Source organism: Gasterosteus aculeatus, chromosome 10, assembly GCF_964276395.1.
Source record: "Gasterosteus aculeatus chromosome 10, fGasAcu3.hap1.1, whole genome shotgun sequence".
NCBI classification, from domain to species: Eukaryota; Metazoa; Chordata; class Actinopteri; order Perciformes; family Gasterosteidae; genus Gasterosteus; species Gasterosteus aculeatus.
In genome coordinates this window covers 3,781,333-3,795,572 of record NC_135697.1, presented here as the reverse complement: position 1 = coordinate 3,795,572, position 14,240 = coordinate 3,781,333, and the positions used below count along the sequence as shown (strand labels likewise).

The following is a 14,240-nucleotide window of genomic DNA, read 5'->3' as shown; positions in this document are numbered from 1 at the left end:
TGATTGATTAATGGACAAAATAAATACTGTAACGATACATGTGCAATGACTCAAGACAAATAAGTATTTTGAAGCCGCGTGATTTGGATCTCAATAAAATAGCTTACCTATTTGGTTGTTCATAGTGCCGTAAACAGGAACTCTCGCGTTTTCTTGCAGTGTATCTTCGAGGACATTTGTGGTGAACACTCCTTTATAAATATCTCTCGCCGGAAACGTATCGGCCTCTTCTAGTGATCCAACATGGCGGTGAGTACTTCATCACACCGTACGAGGGTGATCATACGTGAAGTAGTGGTTGAAATCTACCATCATCGGAGCTGTTGGGTCATCCTAACTATTTTTTGATGTGCAGACACTTAAACTTCAACATGAATGATTTATCTAGAGCCATATTTATTTAACAAATGAAAGTGGAGACCGTTTAACAAGAAAAGCTAGATGCTAACAGGCTAGCTGCTGAAATATACCCTTCTCTCGTACAACTCTGGTGATATTCAGCTTAAAGACCGTGTTGCAGTTGTAAAATGACCCTACGGTTACATAGCAGGCATATCTAGATACTTAACGTTGTCTACATCGTTGTGTCGAAGTTCTGTGTCTTTTCCGGACACGTAACCTAATGTGACAACGCTAACAGCAGAGGCGATATGTACGGACATGTTCTCCGCCCGGCATGCGTTGCTCACGTTTCGGTAGTTTAACGTATGGAGCCCAAAAAGCGCTGTTAACTTGTTTTTTAGGTATAACGTTGCCATAATTGATAGCATAACTTAAAGCTTAGTTAACTTGTTGACTGACTCATTTATCTGTCACGGCTGTGCTAACCCGATTAGCAGGCTAACGCTAATAGGTAAACTCAACATGGCAGCAGCGGTTGACTACGTGTAGCAACTTCTTTTGGACTTCAGCGTGAATCCAACTGTCCCTGTTGTGTCCTCCAGGAACAAGGTGAGAAGAAGGAGAACCCCATGAGAGAGCTTCGCATCCGCAAGCTCTGCCTGAACATCTGCGTCGGTGAGAGCGGAGACAGGCTGACCCGTGCTGCTAAGGTGCTGGAGCAGCTCACAGGGCAGACTCCCGTCTTCTCCAAGGGTGAGTACCTGGGTCCTGTGACGATGAAGTCACTTATCAAATGCTATGACAATCCCAATTGCATATTTCCACGTGCTGTGTTTCATAGTGGAATTTGGCTCCGGAGAAGGAAAGACTTGAGCGTAAAATATGTGTTTGGTTCATCGGTACCTGTATTGAACCGTTTTTGTTCTGTTGCAGCCCGCTACACCGTGCGATCCTTCGGCATCCGCAGAAATGAAAAGATTGCTGTCCACTGCACCGTCCGTGGAGCCAAAGCAGAGGAGATCCTTGAGAAAGGACTCAAGGTATGAAAGTGCATATTGCTATTCATCTCCCACTGGTCCAGTTCTTGGCTTCTTTGCAGTTGTCAGCGGTGCTGAAGTTTTGTTAAATACTTTTTTTTGGGGCTCACTCCTTTGGCTGCTCAAGCTAGTTGTTTTACGGCTGAGTGGTGTGTAACAATTTTCTGAACATGTTTGTTCTTCCAGGTGCGTGAGTACGAGTTGAGAAAGAACAACTTCTCTGATACCGGAAACTTCGGCTTCGGTATCCAGGAACACATTGACCTGGGTATTAAGTACGACCCCAGCATCGGCATCTACGGACTGGACTTCTACGTGGTAAGTGGCCCAAAAAATGTTCTGTTTGGTGATTGTGGTGAGCTCTAGCGATGCCATTAATGTGAACGGAATTTAACACATTTCCGTAGTCTAGGCAAAGATTCCCCAAATCCCTGTTATTTCATTTTGCAGATTTGGTGACATAAACTGACAAAGTCACTTTGTCACCACTACTCACCTCAATGAATTATCACCCAGCAAAGAGTTTTTAGTATATTGATTTAAAGTGGTGGAGTAGATGAGGCGTGTACTTTTTTTGTTATAGGTTTTTCTTTTAATTGAGTCATTTAAGCTTTCTCTTATATGGGTTTTTCTCATAAAGGGTGTAGTTTTATTTGATACTTTCCCTTTACTTGTATTTGTACTCGTAGGTAGACTTGGTTTGCAATAGATAGCAAGGGATCATCTTGACATACATTAAAAACATGATCAAAGTAGACCGTTACAAGTCAATCAAATGGATAGTTCACTTCAGTCTGGCTGTATTTCTTAATGGCTGCCGATATCAAGTGTATTTCATTACGTCATACGTTTGCCAAATTTCATATAATTGTCAAAATGTGCTGAAACAATAAGTTTGCTTTTGCATCGGCCGGTGATTCGGCTTCAAAATTGTACCTACTAGAGATTTCCTTTTTTTTTAAACCATTTTCACGTTTAAGAAAATCCAGATTTATAGTAGTCTACTGAAATCCTCTTCATTGGATTAAACCAGCACAGAGGTCCAAAAGGCCAGACAGTGCTCATGTGTCACTGAGCCTGTGCTGGAGCAACGCTCACCGGTTCTATCGTCCTGTGTCCAGGTTCTGGGCAGACCCGGCTTCAGCATCGCCGACAAGAAGCGGAAAAGAGGCCGCATCGGTTTCAGGCACCGCATCCGTAAAGAGGAAGCCATGCGCTGGTTCCAGCAGAAAGTGAGTTACTGACATTGCAAAAATCAAAACCTTACACCCTTCAACAAAATGCTGGAGAAACCGCAGCATGATTTTAAACTGCTCAATTTAATGATTTACTGGAATACTCTTGTCTGTTGCTCCCTGGAGCATAAATGTTATATTCAGAATCTAATAACTTAATGTTTTTTTTGTTTTTAAATCTAATGATCGTCTTTGTACTTTCTTCAGTATGACGGCATCATCCTCCCCGGCAAGTAAAGGACCACCTTTTTGATGTTTGACAAATAAAAACGAAAAAAAGGAATCTTGTTTGAATTTTCTGCGTTACTTGATAAGTGTACATGGTTTGGACATGGCTACTTATTGTCATTGTGGGAAGACCGCTCAAGTGATCCTTGGCTCATGGAAAAGGGCAAGAAAATGCCACTAAATGTTTTATGCTTCATATTATATCTCCACTACAATTTGACCGCTAATTCTAAACGTTACATTGTTTAAGAAACAATGCATTGAGCTTACATAGATCCATTTTCTTTTTTTTAACAGTAAATACATTTTCCACACTTTGATGTGAGCATGTTTTTAACATTGCTTCACATCAGCTCATATTTCCAATGTAACGTAGTTCACACGCAGTATTTACCTGAGTAATATCAGAATTCTTCCACGGTTTGAGGTGTCAATCAACACCTCTTGTAAAGTGATCTTTATAGCTTGATCCAAGGATCAATTTACTCTAAATCTAAAATTTGAATGTTTCGTGAATGTCAAAGCTTGGCTTTTGTTCCGTTGGACTACATTTCCCAGAAGTCTCTCATAGAAATGGAAAATAAGACAAATGGGCATGAATTGATCACTTAGGCTTTATTCAGTGAAACAACCAACACAGATCTCATCCAGCATTGATTTATCCAATCAGATGAGCAGATGCACCTCACGTGACTTTCCTCCTGCTGGCGTCTCACTGGTTCTTCAGTTGATGGATTCTTAGTTTCAGTAAAAATTGGTCAAACACTTTAAAACTAACCAGGATTCGGTTCAGTTATATTATCTACATTTTTTATTTTTATTTTAATTTTTAGATCTTTAAATATCCGTTATTTTCCTCCTTCAGTATACATTTTGCATGTAATTTTACTTTCATTAATATCTGCCGGGTTGAGCTCACATCGCCTTCCTCTTGTGTTCACCTCGTAATCCTTTCCACATCGCCTGTATGAAATGTATCTCGGTAAATGTTATATTTTGTCAGTTGAGCTACACTATTGCGAGATGACCATAAAATAAATCTGAATATAGACGCTTGTTTATTGACAACCTACCTATTAGATTGTTAATCCTAATGTTACAATTGGCTCATATTCATTTCTCACACACACAATGTTCAGTTGAACGCTACATACGCACCGCTGAAATACATCTACACAAACTCTTAATAGTTCAACACTCAAACGCTGAAAGCCAATGTTCCCGTCTTCTTTCATCCTCCTCCACCCATCACCTCCACTATAGAAATTCTTCTCGTATTCACATTTTTTTTTTTCTTTCCATCGATATCAAACCTCCAGAGATCACTTTGGATCAAGCAACCTTTTTTTCTTCCTACATAACCAGCTCATGGACATATAGATTGGTTTCTGGCTTTATACGTTGTGCAGCTTTCTTATTTATATCAATACAGGTCGGATGTCAAGTAAATATGAAGAAATAGCTAGATTTCTAATTCTTAGTAATTGTGACTCCATTTAAGCTTATTAAAAAAAAAAAAATCTGATAAAAATATGTGAATAAAGTTGACATAATTTAGTTCATTTTGTTTCCAAAATTCGTTATTTGCAGATGAAAACACATTTTGATTTGACTTTTAAGTAGATTATTTCACCTACAGAGGATATTTTCCACCTACAGAGGATATAACTAAATGTGGCATATACAGAAACCAAAGAAAGCGCAGACATGATCCAGATGCTCTCCAGAGGTTGAACCAGCCCTCCTCCAGGCTCCCCGCGCGCCCTGTGGTTCTACGCGTGGATGCTTTGGGAAGGAGCCGTGCTGCTCTCTCTGCTCCGGTTTTTACCGGCCTGCTGCTGCTCTTCGTGGGCCGGCGTGTTGCGGTGCTGCTGCCGGCGCGGCGCGTGGCGGGGCGGCAGGGTCAAGGTGCAGCAGGACACTCCCACGGTGGGCTCGGGCAGGTCCTCCGCCGCGGACCAGCTGTCTGTGGCCGGGTCGTACTTCTGGACGGCCGCCTTGTAGCGCTTCTCCGCCTCGTTCCAGCCGCCCAGCAGGTACAGCTTGTCGGCGAGCGGGGAGAGTCCGGCGGTGCTCACGCCGAGGAGGAGAGGGGCGGCCCGGCTCCAGCCACTGCCCTCCGGGGAGAACACCTCCACGGAGAGCACGTCTACCCGCTCCCCGCCCGGCCCCAACTGGCTCCCTCCCACCACGTACACCTTCCCTCCCAGAGCGGCGGAGCAGTGCCAGCCGCGTGGTGTCTCCATGGGGGCCTTCTCGCTCCAGGAGTCGCTGTCAACGTTGTAGCACGCCACGGAGCGGGAGTAGGCGCAGTTGATGTAGCCGCCGGTCACCAGGAGGTCTCCAGAGGGCAGGGTGGCGCTGGAGTGGCAGCAGCGGGGCACCTCCATGGGAGCGCGCATCTGCCAGGCGTTGGAGGACGGCAGGTAGCTCTCGGTGGTGGCCAGCAGACCCTCCACGTTGCGGCCGCCGATGGCGTACAGGCGGCCGCCGCTGGCTGCCAGAGAGAAGTGGGTGCGGCGCTGTCGCATGCTGGCCAGGTGGAGCCAGGTGTTGAAGCGAGGGTCGTATCTGTGGGAGGTCAAGGGCAGAGGGTCACGTATTTCATAAACATTGATGAAGGCCTTCGGGTGTTTTCCTGTTTTACCTGATCCCAAAGCCCAATGTCTCAAAAAATCTAGACGTGGTCATCACATGGTGCTTCATCATGTTCCCCAACTAATAAAGGTTTAATCAGGTGACCGACCTGGACTACATGATTAGGAGTAACCGCAACAACGTTTGATGACAGCAGCACCCTGCTACCTGCTGAGGGTGCTGACGGCGTGCTTGGCCTGGTTGCGGGCGTCGTTCTGGTCCTCCCCACCCGCCACGTACAAGAAGCCGTCCATCACGGCCACACACTGGTTGAAGCTCTTCGCCGGCAGCTGGGTGAGGTGACGCCAGGTGGCTGTTCCTTCTCGAGGGTCCCTCCACAGTACCTTGATCACAGAGGTCAAAGGTCAGGGTTGTTTTTTTTCTTCTTTTACCCAAGGTTGAGGATGAAAACGACGGCACCAACAAGCACCGACCTCGCGGCTGAGCGCTCTCTCGGTGAGCGACGGCCGCCCGCCCACGCTGAGCAGGGCCTGCTGACCGGCTCGGACCTGCGTGCGTCGGGACTGCAGGCTGTTCTGCTGGAAGGGCAGCAGGTGGTAGTTCATGGCGTCCACCAGCAGCCGGTGGCAGTGCGGGTCCATCATCATGCGGGGCACCGGCTGGATCTGGCTCACCAGCTCGCTGGCGGGGATCGTCTCGAAGCGGACGTGGGACAGCAGCTCGGCGGCGTGAGCCTGACGAGACGAGTCGAAGTCGAGCCACCTCATGGCCAGCTGAAGGTTCACAGGGAAGATGTTTTAACATGTCGCGTTTTAGCATTTCATAAAACCAAAACGGTACAACAAGGGAAAACATCTAAAGGACGTGAAATGTAAAACACATCAATGATGTTCGGAGGACAACAGGGAATAGAAACATTATTCAATACGTGCCAAAAAATAGGAAATAATGCATCAACCAGGTGATGGTAATGAGAAAAACAAATGCATGGCTTCTATTTGAACAAACTGGCTGGAGGTAAAATCATGAAGCTTTGGATGTCTTTTAAATGATTCTTTTTATTAAATTCAGTTATATTTCTTACTTGTCTGCTAACATTATGCGACCTTTGTTGGTTTTTGGGACTCACCCAAGGCAGCAAATTCAAAGTAAACCATATGACTAAATACAACATCTAGAGCAAACAAATTTGGAATTTTGTTCATAGAACCAATTTCAATGTAATCTGAATCAGGATAAAAGTTTCACGCTGCTTGTCTCAGCTGTCTCTTTATGTAACAGAGTTGCATATTAATACATCAGCTCTCTTCTTGCGTACAGTGAGGTACTCTCAGCGGTTTCTGAGCAGCTGGTCTGGAGTCTGTTTTTAGGGCCTGAGTGAAAATAGCAAGAGGCCCTGAGGGTCAAGGAGTTAATCCTGGAAGACCTGGCACTTCTCCTCAGTTAGGATATCAGCAGTGGACACATTCAGTTGACATCACATCGTATTTGAACCCAAATGTCCAGCTACAAATTTGCACCTTTGACTTAAGACATAGCTTGACCCCTGACCTGGAAGGCTGTGACCTCTGAAGGCAGCAGCAGCGCGTCGTCCTGCAGGAAGGCGGAGATCTGCTCCAGGGTCAGCTGGGTGAACAGGGGCGTGTCCGCGAACTGCACGAAGTTCTCCAGGACGAAGCGGCGTGCCGCGTCGCTCACCGACGTCAGGCCGTAGGCGGCGGCGATGTTCCAGATGTAGACGCAGGTCTGCACGTTGAGCTCGGCCAGCAGGAAGTCCATGCACATCTTGAGGAGCTGAGGGATCTGCAGGGTGGCGGCGGCGGAAGCGGTGCAGCCGATGGTGTACAGCGACATGTGGACGCGACCCAGGTAGGCGAAGGTGATGACGTTAGCCAGGCCTGCAGGCAGAGCGAGACCGGACACGTGACCACGTATTTGTCAGGAGTTTAAAAACTGTTGAATTCTTGAAAAAGGACATGAAACCAAGTCAGTTCAGCAACATTCTGACTCCTCAACGCACCGTTTATGGCAAACATCGTCCTGTGCATCATTTTAGACTACAACATTCTGTAGTTCTCATCTCATACAATACTTATATCGGTGCGTTTGGGTTCTTCATCTGGAGGATTAATATGAATTATGAATGGGAAGGTGTACCTAGAGGTGAGAGCGAGGGCAGCTCCAGGCGCTTCATGCCCGGGTCTTTGGCCAGAATCTCCCTGAAGTACTGACTGATGGAGGAGATGACCAGCTTGTGGACGTCGAAGGCTTTGGTCTTGCAGGCCAACTCCAGGTCAGTCAGGAACCTGACACGGCATATTTTAACTTATCATAATTGTACAGTACCACACAAGTTAAATGTATCGCGCTGTATCATAATTCAATGATTTTTTAAAATAAATTGTACTACAGAAAATTAATTGTAAATTGTCATCACTGAAATGTACTTTAATTTAACCATGTTTTGATTTTAACTCATTGTAAGAATATTATATTTTAATTGTACTGTTATTGTATGCATTGTAATCTTCTGTAACTCTAGCATATTGTATCGTACATATACTGTATCTTAACTGCATCTTATACGTATGTATATGTATATCATATATAAACTGTATGAATTTGCATCAGCATCACTTGCAAAGCAGCACGGAAAGCATCTGAACGCACTTCTCCTGCCGCATCTTGCTGAGCTCCTCCAGCAGGGCGTTGCCGTGGAGCGGGCGGGTCAGCTCGCTGCCCAGGCCGAGGCCTCGCTCTCCGGGCGCGATGACCGGCGGCGGCAGCGGCAGATTGAGGCTGTTCAGCTGAGCGATGTCCAGCGCCGCCATCTGCTCGATCTTCTTCACGCGGCTCTCCACCACCACCACCACACCGTCACCGAGGCTCTCCACCTTCAGCGGGACTGCGGCGGTCTCCACTGCGGCCTGAGAGATGGTCTCCGCGGCGGGCTTCTTCTGGCGGGAGGCCTTCTTCTTGGGCGCCATCGTTGGACCGGTGATGTTGTTTTTTTTAGGTTTTAGCATGTGTTTGCGTTACACCCGATGGTTTCCAACAGTAAGGACGGTTTACTGAGACTTCTCTTCAGGGTGTTGCTTCACTTGCTGGAAATCCAGCTGATCAACTGAAGTTTTATTAAAAATTTGGTTGGACTTGTTTGGGATTGCAGCACACAGCACCTGGAAAACAAAAAGACACAGATTTAATTTTCATATGTAAAGTCTTTGCTCTTTATTTCATTGGTCTTTATTGTCTTATTATTGACTTATTGTTTGTCTAACTTTACGTGGCCTTTTGTTTGGGTTCATTGAAGATACTAAAGGTGAAAATCAACATTCAGATGTATAAAGTAAAGCTATCTATCCTTTTAAGTCCTATTGTTTTTTTACATTTTAATCAACAGACACCGTATTTCCATCAATAATAATTTGACAATGATAAAAAAAGAAGATGATGGCCACAGAAACTGGAACTTTATTTAAATAACTCAATAAGATGGATGTGCTTTTTATTCTTTATTGCTCTTAAAGGTTTCTGTTATAGTTATTAAACTGTGTTGCAAAGCCAACAGTAAAGAGCCGAGGCTCGCCCTGGCAAGTGTTTCCCGCCTTTATTAAACTTTATGCTTCATGGACACGACATTACTGACAGATGCACATTTCTCAGTTAATCTCTAACAACACACAACACAACAGAACCCGACGGGGGATCACCTACACACTGTCTCCATGAGCCGGAGGCAGAGGGAGGGACAGGTGCGAGTGTCCCGTAAAGAAGCTCCGGCGTCGGTATTTCTGGTGTGCGAGGAACGTAATGCAGCTGGAGGAAATCTCATTAATGATGCCAACTGCGGCAGAGCGGGGGACTATACGTGTAAGTGAGATTACAGGGAGCCTCTGATAAACAAACGGGAGCAATGGGGCCCCGCAGGCACTTGGAGGGGATTTACAGAGCATGCATCTGAATTTCCGTTCTCAAAAACAACAACAACAAAGATCTATAAGTGGTCAGCAATAGCGTCCAGAACCAACCAGATTCTATACCGATGTTAAAGGCAAGGAGTGCACTCATTTCACTAATCGGCGTCATGTTTGTGGAGGAAATATCTTTTGGTGTGGTTTTGGTTTTCAGGTCCACATTTAGCAGCTTTGGAGAAACAACACCAAACGTATCGATCAGCTGATCAGCTCTCCACCCATCGCAGTGAGGCTGTGCATTGCCACCAAACGTAACGCTAACTGCTAGTTCTTAACATTTGGCCAACGTGACTGAAGGGCTTCGCAGTGAGGGGACGCTGGCCGTCCGGTGGTAAACAGCAGCAGGAGCTTTGCGTCTGGCTGGCGCTTTGTTGTGGTTCACCTGAGCCGCGGTGCAGAGATCAGCTCGGTGGTGTCAGCGGCTATTTGGGGACTCGGGCCGAGGCCGCAGTAGGAATGCTCTTTCCCTCATTTCATTTAGCGCCAAAATCACGTCCAACTTTCAGTTTGTCCAATAGGTTTTTATTCCCAAATGTATGCACAGCGAATGGCATTCCCATTAGCCTAAACTCTGCCTTGCTCAGCAAAAATCAGCAAATGTTTTCCAGTTGAACTCGCTAAATTAAAATGGTGAGATCAGTGTGCCAGGATTGTCATTGGGAGCAAATTTGAATTCTAACACTAGCATTTAGTTGACGGAGCTGCTGCTGTGACTGCGGACTCTTCAAAGGACAGTATGTACTGTAGACATGTGGCTCTTTGTGAAGAGCAACTGTTCATTTGTAGATATAAATGGCTCTTCTAAGGTCACGAAAACACAACCGCTTTTAGGTCATTGTACACGGAAGACAGTATAATTATTTATAGTAAATAAAATTCTCGAAACAAAAGATCCCCCGGTCTCACACTGATCCTTTATTTGACATTTTATTCTCATTGATGTGATTGAAAGTTTCTTGAGCTTAATGCTTAATGCTCTTGAAACAACGTCAGATTGTCTACTTTCCTAAACTAAAGTCCTGATGTCTCTATTTCTAAATACCTTCTCTGACCATTTCCCACGTCTTTTAATGACCTCATCTAGTGGCCAGTTTGAATAACACCGACAAGGCTGATAATGCTACTGCCGGTGCTTCTGACCGCAGGCACGCACACGCCCGTCCCTTCTCTCCGCCCCGTCTCATTCGCTCAGCATCTGAACTTCCCTCGTTTTAAATAGCATCCACAGGCTGGCCGACTCCACACATGGAGCGAGACAGGACGCCACATGACGGGGCAGCAGCTGTTCTCGGTGTCATATGCAGAGGAAGGGCTCACAGGCTACTTGTCGATGTGTCGCAACCCGCTTTAAACAGTTGGAGAAGCAACGATTGGCCGCCAGGAAAAATTGAATACAAGTTGTTATTTGACATCTGCGAAGAGTTTCAGTGAATGTGACCCTGGGCCATTAAAGCACGTGGGGTTGGATGAATCGGCTCAGGGCAAACTGGAGGTGATGTCAAACACGTATTTGTTTGATGCTCAATCAACCAGGTGGAAGACAACTAATACACCGTTTGGGCAGTGTGGTCCTAATAAACAGATTAAACCTTAAAAACATTCCCAAAAGCTCACAAATAAAGACAGATGCATCGTCTTTACTTAAATAATAAAATCTGCAAAGTTACAGAGTAAAATATTCATGGATTACGTTGTAACATTATCAATACTGAGCATTTTGCTGTTTTAACTGCTTTAAGTACAGTGGTTTCCAAAATAGGGGTCGACCTCCTACAAAGGGTCAGCAGACGAATCTGAGGGAGAGGATGAATTGTGTTATACATTTTTATTTTTCACATGTTGGATTTATCCGTTATCCTCGCTAAATCTCTTTGTTGCGTAGACGTATAGAAAGGCACAGGACCAAAACAAAGAGTCTTGTAACTATAAATAAAAATTCCCAAACTCTAAAATCTACGAGATGTAAAAGTTCTTGCCCACATTTCAGACAAACCATCCACTTGGTTCAGTCATTCTGTGGCATGAAAATAATCAGCCTTCAGATATATCCGGGACCAAGGTTAGCGCAGGGAGCAGCTGCTCCGTCAGCCACCATACTGAGAACCAAACCTCACGCCCAACCACACCACCACCATCACCACCACCATCACCACCACCACCACCATCACATTTACACTGGAACTAACAGCACTGCTTAACAGCCGAAGCAGAGTATAGTCTTGTAGATCGTTTTTTAACCTTCCTGTTGTTTAACAGCGCTGCCAATGACTGGCAATGCTTTACTTGAAAGATTTAAAAGATTATACTTACTCATCATTTCCTAGTAATACTAATTACATGTAAAACAGGTCTAGTTGGTCCACTCCCAATTGAATCATTTCAAATGAATGCAAAGGTATACCAACCCGTGTTTTAGTCACTCAGCTCATTTTTTTCTTATGTGTTTTCCTTTCTATTTGGTACATATATAGTATGTAGTTTTACTTGTTGTTATATGTCTTATAAGTTATTGTGATAGCAATGGGAAAGAAACGCAGAAAAGATGTTTTTATATGATAATGAGCTCGACCACAGGTGGGCTCCTCCAATTTGCAGCTTCTATTTACCAATTGACATTCTTTGCATGCATAACATCCTGTGGTTGCTGCCCATTCGCTCCTAATGTCTTTAGCATTATAAGTCAGGTTTAAAGCCATAGTATTGAAACTGTCTCCTCTGTTATCTAAAGCTGTTCTGTGTATCTTGAAGAAAGAAAACTGTTCCTCCATGTGAATTAAAACATTTATAATTGCACAGTAGTTTGTGGTTACCAGGTGACGTACGTATGTGTGTGTGTGTGTGTGTGTGTTAATTCAAACAGCAAAAGAAACTGTCCTGGTGCATGAGTAGAGTAGAGGAGAGGTAATCTTATCACCGAACGGGTCGTTGGTTTTATTTTTAGATGCGACCTCAGTGCGTGAATCTGCTCAGTGTTTGAAGATGCTCAACGTGGTTGAGCAGGAACCACATTCTTATAAATCCACTTTGTTTTGATGATGCCCAAACATCATATTTAAATAATTGCCTTTTTAACCTGTAATTAAAAGCAGTGAAAACCATCTGTGAACATGAGACTACGTGTCAGGTTGATATGAAAAAAAATGTAGCATGCGGTTGCTAATTTGTCCTCACAGCAGATCGAAGGAGTTGTATTCCTATTTGTGAGATGAATGTACGCTAATATTCCATCACTTTTGCTTCAGTTTTTCTTTCTCCGCCCACTCCGGAGGAAAAATATGTGTCTATTATTAACTACTAAAAGCTGCACTATGTTTACCAAGTAGTCGCTAACTGTGTGTACCTGCTGATGCAGAGCCGGTAGTAAACAGTGGGGCTTTTTTGACTAAAACTTTGACTGCAGCCACAAAACGAGGTTATGAGATCGGTGAGAGAACCAAAACAGTTACGTTGCTATGAATTAAAAATAATTGGCTAAAAGAGAATCAAAGACGCCATAGAGTTGACAAAGAGGAATTAACAAGCAACGTGTGATTGTCTGCAGGGCTCTGGCATAAAGTGCAAAAAGAACCTGTCGAGCTGCCGATGTCTGAGGGCAACGTTAGTTTTGACTGGCTTTTTGCTTATAAGCCTGAAATACAGTTTGTGTTTAAGACAAGCTTAAGATATTTATAACCCTGTTCTAAAATATAAAATTAGTCACCAAATGTCTCTTCAGATTGTGAGTGACATTCGTTGAAGTCATGTGACCGTGCTGTTCATTTATAGACATTATACATTAGCGTTTACTCCGGCCCTAAACAAAAAAATGTATCGTATACGTTTAATGCCTAATTCTGCAATAATCCAAATCCAAGTGTTTGTGTTATTTTGTCCGCCACTTGGACCTACACAGACACACATAAAACAGCACACTGCGTGCCTCCCCAAATCCCACCGTTCTGTGGCTGCAGCTGAATTCCTTGCCCAGCTTGTATATGTATTTATAGGGGCTGACACACACAACATGTCCTTTGTTTGTGTGTGTTTTATAGCTGAGGACTGGAACGACTGTACAGTAGTAACTTAATCCTTCCCACACGACCACGGGCAACATAGTCAATTTTTGCAGTCAGCGGTTGAATATAAATCTATTATAATAAAGTATACATTGTAATTGGTATGATGCTGTTATTGGATGTATCATTTGATATGCAGTATCCAGTGTTTTAGTCATATTTGACTTCAGGAAAAGTAGCAATGAAATAATGCAAAAAATCAAACATCTAAAAACAGTACTCATTAGGCATAATACTCTGTGTCAGAGTAACCCCCCGGTTGCTTTAAGTGACAAACGCTTCTCCTCCCAGTGAATTGTTAGGCAGTAAAACAAAGTGTTTTGTTTTTACCTCTTTCTCCCTCCTGGTTCCTGCTCTTCTTCCTTTTGCTCTCTCGGTTTCTCGCTTTAAACTCTCCCTCACGTTCTCTCTCTCCTTTACTTCGTCCGTCTGTCTTCTGTCTGAGGGCTGTGTGTGTCTGTGTGTGTGTCTGTGTGTGTGTGTGTGTGTGTGTCTCAGCATTAGAGGAAAATCAGATTCCCATCCAACGTTGTGACGTATGACTCCTCCACCCACAAACCCCTAAAATCCCACCACGGGTCCGTGCAGCTCACATCCGAGCCCCTTGGTCCATTTCCCACCTCCTCCAACGTCTACCTCCATCTCCAAATACAGGCACTCGCTGTCGCCCTCCCCTCCAAAAATATCCCATTGGAAGCCTGCTCATTTAGCACCCAGCCCTTCACCGCCCCCCCTCAGAGATTTGGCCCTGAGTCTGCTTTACGTTTT

General features: G+C 44.6%; 2 protein-coding genes across 3 annotated transcripts; one reads left to right on the top strand and one right to left on the bottom strand.

Annotated features, from left to right (window-relative positions):
* Positions 1–54: 54 nt before the first annotated feature.
* Positions 55–2,897, top strand: rpl11 (ribosomal protein L11). Of its 2 annotated transcripts, none has more exons than XM_040189569.2 (6): positions 55–249; positions 945–1,095; positions 1,276–1,382; positions 1,566–1,697; positions 2,501–2,611; positions 2,822–2,897. In XM_040189569.2, the coding sequence occupies exons 1-6, from the start codon at positions 244–246 to the stop codon at positions 2,849–2,851; spliced, it is 537 nt and encodes a 178-aa protein (XP_040045503.1). In that variant the 5' UTR covers positions 55–243; the 3' UTR covers positions 2,852–2,897. The 2 variants fall into 2 exon arrangements, with proteins under 2 accessions (XP_040045503.1, XP_077936885.1); XM_078080759.1 differs by having other exon boundaries at positions 226–853.
* Positions 2,898–3,442: 545 nt separating this feature from the next.
* Positions 3,443–14,124, bottom strand: klhl43 (kelch-like family member 43). The gene is made up of 7 exons (XM_040189565.2): positions 13,803–14,124; positions 8,111–8,619; positions 7,598–7,746; positions 6,992–7,338; positions 5,914–6,213; positions 5,648–5,823; positions 3,443–5,413 (listed from the first exon to the last, which is right to left on the bottom strand). Exons 2-7 carry the CDS (start codon positions 8,464–8,466, stop codon positions 4,615–4,617), a joined length of 2,127 nt encoding a protein of 708 aa, XP_040045499.2. The 5' UTR covers positions 8,467–8,619; positions 13,803–14,124; the 3' UTR covers positions 3,443–4,614.
* Between the last annotated feature and the right edge of the window lie 116 nt (positions 14,125–14,240).